Below are 13,900 nucleotides of genomic sequence, written 5' to 3'. Positions count from 1 at the left end.
TGACTAAGCCAATTTTGTTCTTATTTCATAAATAAAATTTCATTAGCAACCCTATAATATGGCGTAAGTCATTTTTCATGAATAAAATATCTATGGGGGTGGTTTGCTCCGTGTGGTGAGTTCTTTCCAGGTAATTTTCTCAAAACCTCTTGAATTGAATTTGTGCGTACTTCATAAATAAACATTTCTCTATCTTACAATATGACATGAATAATTTCCCATTAAAAAATCCATAAGGGGTAGTTTGCTCTTGGAGGTGTTTTCTTTGATACAGCTTTTCGAAAGTAACTATTATAATTTTGTTCATGTTTCGTAAGTCAATGTTTTCGTAATAACTGCAGCATGCTATGATTCAATTTAAGAAATGAAAGTGACAAGGTTTAGTGCGGTGTCTCGTACCTTTTATTTTATTTCTTGAAAGTGTGAAATTTTGTATTGTTTACTTTTAACATTGTATATCTCAGGCAAGTTCTTTCCTGAGATCTATTTTTCGTAAGGCACTGAATATGCAATTGCATTGCACCCTTTTTTTTATATCATTATTGATGCTCACGTTAATTTCGCTAATTGATGTTGAAATATTTCACTTCGCACATGTCTGTTTGCGTAGATACCAAACCGACTATCGTAATCATAAGGAAATCTCGGACTATCCTTGTATACGTAGAGCTACGGAATGATAAACTATTCTCCTTTAAGTTATTACTTCAGAAATTTGAGTTCAATTTTACTCGTTAGTGTCTAGCAATCCGTGTAACTAAGTTATGATGATCATATCGAGCTCTTACCTTTGTGTTTCAAGCCAATCAGAATATCTTACAGGTTCGTCGACGTAACTCGAACAGACGGGATTGTCACCATATGCAACTCTGTCATAATTCTTAGCTTTGAGCTTTGAGAATCTGTAAAAATGGCATAATACACAGAAAACAATATTTTGAATATAATGACAGTATTGACTCGTAAAACTAAACTTAAAAAAAGAAAAAAAGTACCTACAGAATAGAAAATAATCTACCAGAGAATTGAAAGTTCTTTCAAATACTGAGAATAAATTACAGATATTGAAACATAATATATAGGGTGTTTCAAAACAACACCGACAACGTCTCAGAGGTGATTCCTGACACCACGATAAGACAAAAAAATATAGACCAACCTGGGTGCATAAATGCTTCCTTTCGCAGTTATAGGCTGCCGAAAACACGAAAAGATGAACTTTAAAAAGTCCATTGCTCCAAAACTATGGGACCTACCCTAGTCGGGTCAAGACTTCACTTAGGAACTAATGTGTGTGCTATTCAAAAATAGATGTTTCAGAATCCCAAGGTACTCACGCAACAATTTTTATAGAGGGAGTATGGCTACTAGCATATAATTTGAAGTGCTCACCAACTACCTCTATAAAAACTATTGAGGAAGTACCGCAGAGTTCTGAAACATGGGTATTTGGATAGGATATATACTAGTTAATAATTGAAGTCTTGACCCGACTACGGTAAGTTCCAGAGTTTTGGAGCTATGAATCTTTAAATTTCATTTTTTTTTTTTTTTTTTTTTTTTCGTGTTTTCGGCAGCCTATAACTCCGAAAGGAAGCATTTGTACACCCAGGTTGGTCTATACTTTTCGTCTTATCTTGGTGTCAGAAATCACTTCCCAAACGTTGTCGGTGTTGTTTTGAAACAACCCTATATATATATATATACACACTCGACAGAAATGACTTTATGTTTGAAACGGTGAAATTACAGGAAGTTATAAACTAACAGAACAATGTATTGACTTCTGCTTTCAACAATTACTGAGAATAAATAATTTGCAGTTACTGCCTTCAGTATTTGATTATGTGACGGTTTGTTACGATATACTTAGCTATAATTCCAACTAAGCCAGAGATCAAGAGTTTATTTCTCTAGTATTCTCTTTCAAGGTCACTAAATTACCAAGAATATGCTATTCATAAGAACATGCAGCACAAAAAAATCTCTTCTTAATCTTCGACTTTTATTTTTACTGTATTCTACAAATAGTAACATGTAAACACTTACATCGGCTTAAACTTTCTCAAGCGATACATACACCTCTCATTTGAAACAAGCTTCTGATCTCCACTTTTACGGTCACGATGACCATGATCGTCAAGGAATATCGGCTATGGAGAGAGAAAAAGGAATATATATATATAGGAAAAAGGAGAAAAAGGAATATAAGTTATAACGATTGAAATAATCAACAATATTCAGGAATTTGATTTAGATGCTAGTATTATTTGACTCGGAGCATTAACGAATTACTTTTCTACCTTTTGAATTTGTATGAGTATTTTGTACTTTTTAACGCTAGCCCTGTTCGTAGAAACTTCGGTTAAATGTAGTACCTCTGCACTTTTAGACAGTACCTTACGAGATTGTGGAAATTCAAAACACTGAGGTGTCAAAGTATTTCGGTTGTAATCTAAAAGTGCCATGTGCTTTTTGAAAAAAATCAGTACTGTTCTTTAACTTACTCCTAGTACCTGTATTGTGTAACATTAAGGAGATGTCTACCCATCATCACAGGCTTCAGAATCTCCATAAGGTAACATGTAAAATTTAATTCATAAATATCTTACAAAATGCTAGACCTAGAAACTTGCAATTTTCTATACAAATGCCAAAGAGTAATACAAAGGAGGTGGTTATCTTAATTTTAAACTTAATGACTTAGATTAATTGTAATAATTACTTCCGTAATGACGGAATCGCTTCTTCAGGTAAAGGATCAAAAGACCACTTTCATACTTCATAAATTACTACGGGTGACATTCTTTGAAGAACACATGCTGGGGAGGAATGTATTGTGGTAATTTGAGGAGCAAAACTCGTGTCTACCATCTCCATTTTCATAATCATTTACGCCTTGAGCAGCCTTCCTTCCCACCCTTACCCCCACTTCCCTACTGAGTTCCTACAACTTTACGACGGCAACTATAGAACAAAGATAATGATCTTTGAAACCTCAGTATCGAACATATGTTTCCGATTGCTTTTCTACATCTTTTGTTGCTTCAAGCGGACGGATTCTCCGAACGGCTTTCACCTTTGCCACTGACAACTATAGTACTATACAACCAAAGAAAGTCCAAATGTATTTATTAAAATTAATAAATACATCTTAAATAAATTGTCCTGTGACTGCTGAATTAATATTGAACCATCCTTAAAACTACTATACCTGTTTGTTTTGTTGTCTGGATGGATAGGTTTCTTTTTGTTTTATATTATTCATCACAGAAAACCAAAGTATGACGTTTCTGGGGTTAGAACAAATTAATTGTATGCAGGGGTGGTAAAAAACAAGTTTTATATATTATACTTTATATATATATATATATTATAACCTTTATATATTTATCATACCCGTGTATGCGTCTGTAAGTGTGTGACAAAAAAAAAAAAAAAAAAAAACTAAAGAACCACTTCCTAGATCACCAAATTTGGTCAAAATATAGAGTCAGGAGTCAGGAATTGAGTTTGTTATTAAACCATGTACTCAAACTGGAAGTGATTTAAATAAATCATTTCCTGTTTGATCCTTGATCACCATAAATCAAAAACGGTAATATGTAGTGAGATCCGGTTTTGTGATTCGTAAGAACACATTTAATCTCTATTATTAACTCTTTACTAAAACCGAAAATGATTCAAATTAACTATAATTTTTGGTTTCAATAAATATATCTACGTAGAGCAAAAACGGTAAATAATAATAATAATAGATGAAAGCACTTTCCTCCAATCGACTAGCTCTCAAGCGTCTCAAGTCTACCTTTCATCTCCTCTTTTGATCTTCAATTGAAACCTGAAGTCACAGAAATTAACCACTTCTGGTTTCAGTAGTGATATCATAGAACAGGAATGGTAAAACCGAGAAGCGGTTTACTTTCTATTCAGCGTTCTAAAAATAACTACTATCTTCAGTCTTAAGCCTCTATTCAAGCCAAAAGAGATGGAAATCAACCACTTTCGGTTTTAACGGTGAAAGCTATAGAATAAAAACTGTAATAGACAACAAAAGCGGTTTTCTGTAATCAATTAGGCGTCACAAGAATCTATTTCGTCTCTAGTCTAGTCTCTCTACTAAAACCGGAATTGGTAGAAATTTACTACAATTTCCAGTTTCAATATTAATTGTGAAAATATCGTACCACAGAAACCAAACTCCTTTACGTGGTGTACACGTGGCACTGCTACTTGTTTTTGAACCAAAAATGGATAATCGTGGCCTCTATTTTTTAAACCATAAAATAAGTCAAACTCAATGTCATACGTAAACTAGTTGCCAGTGGAGCACAAATTATTTACTAGTCTGTCCATTCAGCACTGTTCAAGATTGACTAAGCCAAACCGAGTAGCGCGTCTGAACAAGGGATTGAGAGTTATGGAAACTAATATATAAAATTATTTGCATGAAGTTAAATCTACTTTAGATTTGTAATAAGGGATAAGAAATTATAAAACATCTGAGAGATTATTTGGGTCATACAGCTACAGTTAAAAAATAGATGAGAGCATAAGATAGATTGGGTTAGAGCTAAGTTAGGATAAAACTGGAAGTATAAAATCTTCCATTATGCTATTCTATGACAACCAATTAGGTTACATTATCTTCAATAAAATTCTGTAAGCGCTTACACATTTTTGTAATGAAAGTCTTGCGAAAAGAGCTAGTTGACCTTTGACTTCGAGTTGGACTAGTTTGCGGTTATTAATAAAATATTTATTTAACAAAGTTGTCTGAGTCATGATTTTTAGAAAATCGAAACTTATTTCCAAGAGTAAACTACCCCGTGGATTCTTTGTAGGACAAATGAGTTACACTATACTGTCAGGTTACAAACAGAATGACCTGGTATTTTTTTTTTTTTTTTTTTTTATCGTCAGAAAAGAACTCAGCCCAAGACTGAAATACTTCTTTTTTTTTCTAAAAACTTATAACACAGTATAGGGTTGTAAATACAATATTTATGTATGAAACATAAACAAAATCTGTTGGAGACGTTTCCGAGAAAATCCCCCCCCCCCTAATTTTCACCCTTCAGGAAACCACTCTTATTTTTAGAGGTACAAGAAAGTGCGACTCCTTTCCTGGAGAATCCTGGGAAACTGACACACTTCCTATACCCATTAGAATCTAGACTGAAAATAATCACTTATCCAACATTTCGCTCACTAGTTATTTATTTTTTGTACCATTACAACCAACTTTCTGCGCATTATATCTGAAATAACGCATTTGTGCACCAAGATTGGTCTATAGGCTTTTTCACGTTTAAGTGTGAGGATTCACTTCCCAAAGTTATTTCCTAACACCATGTGTATATATTACACTTACATACTTTCGAGAAACAAAAACTAGAAATGTTCGAAGCCCTAGTTCTACTTATATTTATGACCATAGTCTGAAACATTATAAAATCGCCCACGTAGTCTAAATTCTGGTGACATTACTGCGTCCGTCCTTTATCAGCTTGGTTGGCTTTGTGGGTTTAGAGTTTAGCTTCCCTTTCTGCACCAGTGTTGTAAAACACTGGTGATTACGGAGCCTTCAATGGGATCCGTATCCTTAGTAGTGCATTGAAATTTCAAGGCTCTTGCACCGGGTATCGAACCCAAGATCTGTGCTCCAAAATGAGCGAGCTAGGCACTATACCAACGGGAAGAGCTGCTGTGTTTTTGAAATGCTACTTACGTATGTTTATTCAGAGGCAATTTGGTTCATGGGTTTCAGTCCGTTTCTGTTGAATGGATCTTGAAGTAAAGTTGGTTTTTTCATTACTTCCTGAAAATTTGAATAATGTTGCCAGGAAGTGGAAGTAACTACACGCTACGAATTTCGAAAAAATGAAATGAAATGAAATCTTTGAGTTTTACGTCCCACGGTTATGCCGGTTAGGCTAAAGGAGACGGTGATGATGAGTAATGAATGAAATGGTGGAATGAAGAAAGTGGGAGGAAATGGGAGAACCCCGAGAAAACCCACGCACACGGTGTTTGTCCACCACAAAGTTCACTTAGCGGAGGCTGGGATCGAACCCGGGACCCCAAGCACCAGAGGTGAACGCTCTACCACTGAGCCACCGCGGCCCCTACTACGAATTTCGAATCCCAGTCACTGGCGGGAATTATGTATTTTGTATTCATGTAAATGTCTCATACAAACTTAGTGCTGCAAAGGAACGCTAAATTTCAGCTACGATCTGTATCGAACTGTTGTTCCTCGTATCCACAGTATATTTTTTACAGTAGAGGCAGTGCTATTATAAAGTTGGAACTAACTAATACAGCAGCAGGAAGTCGTAAGAAGCAAAGAGTTCAAATTGTCGTGTTCTTTCTTTCTGGCGTTTACAAAAAAATGTACCTGCTCCGCAGAAACGAAGGAAACAAATAGGATGAGGGTGGCACCCCGGGGTGTTCTACCACATCCATTGGAAAAAGACTTGAGAGGGAGACGGAAATCCCTGCCTGTCAGCAGCACATCTGTTCGTGAAAACCAAATTGGAGCAGATACATTCAGCCACTATGTAATATATAGTCCACTACAATGTTACCAAAAAATGTTCATTACTCGCGATCTACGTCATTAAGCGTGAAATTGAAACAACTATTTAATTTCTATTGATTTTCTCTATTCATATGGAAGATTTTAAGTTGTTACGTACCATATTTCGTTAGATATTCCTGAAGTAAAATTTACATGTTATCGTATGGGGACTGAGAAACCAGTGGTAAAAGGTATAAGGTCCCCTTAATGGTAACCAATTGGTTTCAAACTGGTTTAGAGTTTGAGCTTTTGGAGGACAACTGTGGCTACATTTCCACTGGTTTTTACCCGTGGTTCGGGTAAAATGCTGAAAATTTATAAGAACAACCTAATATAACTGCATAACATCTCCAATCAATCAATCAATAATATATATATATAATTGGCATTTTGAGTTGTTAAAGAAAACACACAGCACACTAGATTTTTATAAAACTTATGTAAGTTAGAACATAAAAATAATATTTAGCGACTTTCTACGAAACTCCCTTTTCAAAGTAGTTTACTTATGAACTTTCACGTTTTCAATGCTCTCAGTTTTCCACACTATATTCCAAGTGGGAAAAGGAGGGCGATGGCAGCTCCAAGGGCTTATCTCCTGGCGACGATGATGATGTAGTATGGATTTTTCAGCATACATACTGTTCTAGGAAAGAGAATAACTAGTCGTGGTTACTTCTTCCTGTTATAGATACGAACTCTTCGTTAAGAAAGTGATTTCTCAGGGTGGCTGATGCGTTTTTCTTCCAACAGGGAAATTCAGTTCGTTCGTATTGACAGTAGTTCGTTTAAACACTCAAGATGCTCAAATGCGATTGCGTATATAAAAGATACATACCGTGTTTTACGTGAAATATTCAGTTCTAGCAACACTGATTATCTTATCGGAGAACTACGTATCGTGAGAGAATTGTTGATTATTGTTTCTCAAGCATGTAAATGTTGGTAACTAACTGAATGAAAATGTCAAAAAAAAAAAAAAAAAATTGTGAACACTATACATATAAAAATGTTTTAGTTCAAGTAAATTGAGATTAGCAATAGTGTCGATTGGTGTCTGTTCGTCTTGGCTACACCTGGTGTGCTGAAAACAGAATTGGAATAACAATATACTTTATTCTATTGGCTATGACGACTAAAACGAACTGATTTCTTATCGACGTTCATCAAGGTACAAAAATAGTTTTTTTTTTTTTTTTTTAGCATAAAAATAATATTAAAAGGGATTTTTCCTTAGGTTGCAATATATAGTTGGGGACAAAGAATGTATATAACCAGGAAGCGGTTATATATATGACATTCCGGATTGGCGAATCTTTTTAGCAGGATACTGACAAGTAAACCTTACGTTTGGGTGAATCGAGTTGCTGGCTGAGACACATATGAGAAAGTAGTACTAAATGTGGTCAGTATTTCAGTGAAGTTGTAGGTGCGAAGCTCCAGGGGTTTAGGAGATACAGCTACCAGAACATCACATGCAAGTACTGAATAGTCTTCATACAGTTGGAGGTAAAAGCTCTGTAAGACCTCTTGTAATGACAAAAGGTGAATAACAAATATATGGGCACATATTAGGACTAGGGGGAAGTCATATAGTAAAGGTATACCTGACGGCGGCCATCTTGAAATCCGCCATTTTGAATTAAGGTTAACTTTTTAAAATAGGAACAAGGTCATGTAATACATGATTTAAGGCGCAAATTTAATCAGAAGAACAATGGTGACGTTAATTTTGATTTACGCGCAATTGGTAAAAAGTTACAGGGAAATTAAATATTGTTGCAGCATATGTATTAATCCTTTACCCCACCTTGTAAATTTTGTGTTAATGGTAATAATTAAATAAAAAGCAGGTAGATAAATATTAGGTATATGGTAAGAGTTGCCTTGATGGCGGCCATGTTCAAATCCGCCATTTTGAATCAGACAAAAGTTTTAAACAAAACGCATAACAGTGACACCTTATTAATAGCAAATTTTACCATATATCCAACGGTATAACCATTTTTGCTTTATCATTAACCAGCACAAAATTAAATGGAAATAGAGTAATGCAATAGATGACTTCCGGCTAGAAGTTAATCAGAAATACAATGGGGGCGTTACAATGTTAGTTGTTTGGTGCTGTACTTGCACGCCATTTCCTTGTTATTCTTGTATCCTGTTCACATCTATTTCTCGCTCGCTATTTAAAACTTCTGTCTGATTCAAAATGGCGGATTTGAACATGGCCGCCATCAAGGCAACTCTTACCATAGACCTAATACTTATCCACCTGCTTTTATTTAATTATTATCATTAACACAAAATTTACAAGGTAGGGTAAAGGACTAATACATATGCTGCAGCAATATTTAATTTCCCTGTAACGTTTTACCAATTGCGCGTAAATCAAAATTAACGTCACCATTGTTCTTCTGATTAAATTTGCACCTTAAATCGTGTATTACATGACCTTGTTCCTATTTTAAAAACTTAACATTAATTCAAAATGGCGGGTTTCAAGATGGCCGCCGTCAGGTATACCCTTACCATATGACTTCCCTCTAGTCCTAATATGTGCTCATATATTTGTTATTTACCTTTTGTCATTACAAGAAGTCTTACAGAGCTTTTACCTTCAACTGTATGAAGACTATTCAGTACTTGCATGTGATGTTCTGGTAGCTGTATCTCCTAAACCCCTGGAGCTTCGCACCTACAACTTCACTGAAATACTGACCACATTTAGTACTACTTTCTCATATGTGTCTCAGTCAGCAACTCGATTCACCCAAACGTAAGGTTTACTTGTGAGTAAGATCAACAACTCTGGCCATATAACACTGCAAAGTTTTCAAAAGTAAAATCTCAAACATTTTATCTGTTTCAAAGTTTAGTATAACTGGCAACATTGTTGAGTAATATTATCAGTTGATACTGGCAACACTGTTTTGTTGAAAAAATATAACTGTTTTACATTAATATTTGAAGTAATACACTAATCACTCTCTCTCTCTCTCTCTCTCTCACACACACACACACACACACACACAAAAAAAAATTTCTTTACACTACAGTTCATTAGATGGAATGTGGTCATTGATAATGGTTTCACTGAAGGACGTGGTATATAGAAAGTGTGGAAATTCAACACTTGGTTTTCACTTGTAGTATAAAATATGGCATTTATAAATTAATCTTAGTTACTGTTTGGAAATCCATTAGTCTTCCTTTGAAGGTTTCAGATCCTTGAGGTCGATTTGAAGTTCACACTATGTATATTCTTTTCAGAAATTCTGTTCCCTCGGCAGAAGTCCCATATTTGAGAAATGATTCCTGTATCCTCTTGAAATGAGGGAAAGGGGATATATGTATGGAATATTTGCAGTGTGTGGGAATTTTCTTCTTTTTCTTCTTCTTTTTTCACAAGCACTAAGAAACGTTTATGTTCAGTCCACTGTTGGATTTTATTCATTTTAAAAAAAAATATATTTATTAAGAACATTTTTAAAAAATAATTTTAGTATTAAAGCCCATTTCTGCACATAATATTCACATTCTCAATAACACTAAATACTACGTATTGATATATATATATATCCGTATTTACGAGATTCTAAGACGCACTTTCTTGTTGAGATTTTTGCCTTCAAAACCATGGTGAGTCTTAGATTTGAGTTATGCAAATTTAGGTCAGATTAGATGGAGTTCTGCAAGGCATTTGCAAATTATATGCAAGGTATTTAAGAAATGCTGCATTTCGAACAAACTTTGTGTTTCCGAAGATGATCTCGTGTAGAATGTGGACAGTGAGAAGGAAGACAGTGATGCCATTGAGGAAACAAATGAGTAGTATTGCTTTTGCAAGTGTGAGTGCAAAACAGAAGAAAAGAAACAAGTTTAAATAATTGCTGAACAATTATTTGTTTGTGTGTGTGTACATACTGGTATAACATACCAGTATAATATACATACTGGAATAATATGATAATATGATACAGATAATGGATTGCTATAAAACTGGCGCAAGCAACTGTTGTACCGTACTCGCGTTAGGAAAAGAAAAGTACCAGCAGGTGCATATGAATATACCGTAAATTTTACCAGTAACTTCAATATTTCTTTATTTTCCCATAACATCATTTGTTTTCCCATGTTTATTATCTTTTTTTAATTCTTTAAAATCAATGCAGTGTAGGTTATTTCATTTTCGCCAAAGGTGCGTCTTAAATTTGAGGGCATCTTAGATTAGCGTAAATAAGATAAATATAATAATGTATACATAGGAAGATTTTCATGAGTGTTTCTAATTCAGTCACTCGTTATTTATTGTAACTTTATTTTGAAAATACTATACTGCAATAAACAAAGGAAAACACCTATATTGTTTTATATTGATTTTTCTTCAAAAGTGCATCTGTCCATAATTCGGTCATTATTGTTTTAGTTATTTCTTTATTCAAGTTTTATCTCACAATATTTTCGTCCAGTAAATGATTAAATATGCGTTTGAATATAGAAAACAGAATAAAAAATACACAAGATAAATAATTGAAATACTAAAACGATATATAATATTGGAAATATTAAAATGTTGTTTATATATGATAATGTACACTCATGTCCAAAATTATTGTCGCATGTCTATAAATATGTTATTGTAGGAATATAATTTAATAACGAATTCGCCCGGTATTTCTTATAATGTTAGTATGTGTATAATCGGCAAAGACATGTATGTGGCAAATTTCATATCAAAAGAGCAGTAACTAAGAACAATAAAGCGAAAATAAAACTTTCTTGTCCATTTAGCAACATTTTGTTTTACTCATTCTAATATTCGTATTTATAATTGTTTTCCTATGAAATTTACCACAAATATACATTTCCCGATTATACACATAGTATCAGTATTAAAAGTACCCTGCAAAATCATAATCAAATTGTATTCTTACAAGACAGTTATAGATATGCGACAATCATTTTGGACATGAGTGTACATTACCTTACCTTAGTGGTTGAGCATACAAACTAATTGTAGGGAAATATTTTGTGTAAACTTTAACTAGCAAATCTACCTAAATAATAATAATTAAAAAAAAAAAAAATCCATAATCTTAGATAATGGGAAATAACCAACAATTCCTCATTAAGAATGATTAAATCATTACTACTTTCGCAATATATGACTGGTGGATGGCTCACAGTTCAAATTGTTGCATGTGCTAAATTATGAGTATGCAAGTATTGTCTCAACTCGTATAAAGCATATTGTACAGGAATGCGTGTAAATTACAAAATGTGATCGAAGGAAAATATAAATCAGTAGTAAACAAACATCTTGATAAAATCTCAATTAAGCCAATCATTCTGAAAATAAATATTTATCAGTAATTTACTATACTCAGAACCTTTGTCTCTCCAATAAATTGCTTAACATATACAAGCAGTCGATGGAATATTTATGGGAAATGCACTATTAAAAAAAAATCTTAATGATCTGCAAAATAAATTCAAAGCCTAACGCAGAGTGAAAAAGTGACTGAATGGATCGGGACTCGAACCTGGGACCTCCGGTATACCGTTCCGATGCGTAACCACTACACCACCCAGTCCGCTTCCCAAAACAGCCACTCACTCTCTCACTCTCGAGGTTGGTGCTCTCCATTCGGACCACTCCGATGAGAGCATCGACCTCGAGAGCGAGTGCCTGTCCTAGGGAGCGGACTGGGTGGCTAGCACATCGACACGGTATGCCGGAGGTCCCGGGTTTGAATCCTGGTCCAGTCAGTCACCTTTTCACTCTTTGCGTTAGAATTGACACCCATTTGATGTGAAAAAAAAAAGAGAACCGGTTGTTTCCTCCTTTCTTAAGTATATATAAATTTAGAGCGTTAACGTCAGAAAAAGATTAATGAACTTACATATACAACATTTAAAAGAAAACGCAGCATAGATGTTCATAGGCTGTTCTCGTTGAATACAATTACTATACTAGTTGTACTCAAATATAAATTCTCAATAATAATTCTTATATCTTTATATATATATATATCTGCCATATATAACAATTGCAAAATACACATCACCTTGACGTAAATAAGATCATTTCTACAACATGTAAGTGTATACTTGAACATCAGAATATTCATTTTAATAGAATATATTCTTCCATATTCACAATTTCGACGTATATCTACGAGAAGATGCATTAATACCACTCACTATATTCCTATTCTTCACGAAATACGAAATAACAATGACCTCAGAAATATAAAACTACACAAATGAAATCTTTCTCCTAGTACTGAATATTTTTGTTCACTTACAAACATGACGTTATTGCTGAAGTAAAAATCTTAATATTTGAAAAAGTTGTGTAACTACAACTACACACGTGACCCCGCGTAGCGTAGTAGCTAATGCTCTCGCCTTCGGTGCGAGAGGCCCGGGTTCGATTCCCGGTGGGGTCACTCGGTCGAAAAAGTTTTAAAAGCTTTTCCAGCCCAGCCATCCTGAATGAGGCCAGGCCAGGCCAGCCATCTGTACCTAACATACAGGTTCCATGTCGCTTTCTTCCTTCCCCTTCCCCGGATAGTGTGGTCGCCGAGGGATGTCATCCCTCATACGTGACGTGCTCAATGGCTAGAAATTAAAATCCTAAATCCTACAACTACACATTAGTGACAACTACAAATGCTGAGAAATGTTTCATCAACTCTTCAATGCTATTGTTGACTGAAATAAAATAATTATAATCCTAATCGAAAAGTTTCCTTGCAAGAATAATTGACATAGAATGGTTTCGTGCTATTTCAAAATTTTGTATTGTTACTCGAGGTAAACTGTAATATAATATTAATAGAAAGTTTAAACACCTTTATTTTTTCTGTATCTAATAATAATAATAATAATAATAATAATAATAATAATAATAATAATAATAATAATAATAATAATTATTATTATTATTATTATTATTATTATTATTATTATTATTATTATTATTATTATTATTATTATTATTATCGCTTCTTGGCCTTTGACCCCGTAGCTACTCTATTTTTCGTAAGTATTTTTTTTAGTTTTCTGGCCAATTTTCATCTAGAGTAGCTGTCCCTTCCTCCTAGAGTGCCAAGTGTTTTCTTAGTTTTTACATCTCATTCTTATCCTTGGCTGGTGGGGTTGGTTAACGCTGATGGCAGTTAGTCAACCGGTACTGTGACAGTATGTCGCAGTGACTGTGTGTTGCAGCAGGGCCTTCAACGGCTAAGCAGGGACATTTCCATCTGTCCGTCATCTACATCCTCAGATTTATGAGTAGGAAGGGTCGTG

General features: G+C 34.3%; 1 protein-coding gene across 3 annotated transcripts in view; it reads right to left on the bottom strand.

Annotated features, from left to right (window-relative positions):
* The window catches only part of LOC145688075 (uncharacterized), a 100,678-nt gene that overhangs the window by 13,951 nt on the left and 72,827 nt on the right, over positions 1–13,900 (bottom strand). For all 3 annotated transcript variants that reach the window (XM_081761796.1, XM_081761797.1, XM_081761798.1), the window contains exons 8-9: positions 2,050–2,153; positions 789–902 (exon numbers count right to left, since the gene is read on the bottom strand). In XM_081761796.1, coding sequence (XP_081617922.1) covers positions 789–902; positions 2,050–2,153 — 218 coding nt within the window. The remainder of the gene's footprint in view (positions 1–788; positions 903–2,049; positions 2,154–13,900) is intronic.

This window comes from Thermobia domestica, chromosome 6, assembly GCF_964235325.1.
Source record: "Thermobia domestica chromosome 6, izTheDome1.hap1.1, whole genome shotgun sequence".
In the NCBI taxonomy this organism is placed as follows: Eukaryota; Metazoa; Arthropoda; class Insecta; order Zygentoma; family Lepismatidae; genus Thermobia; species Thermobia domestica.
The sequence above is the reverse complement of the archived record's forward strand: the minus strand, read 5'-3'. Positions and strand labels throughout refer to the sequence as shown.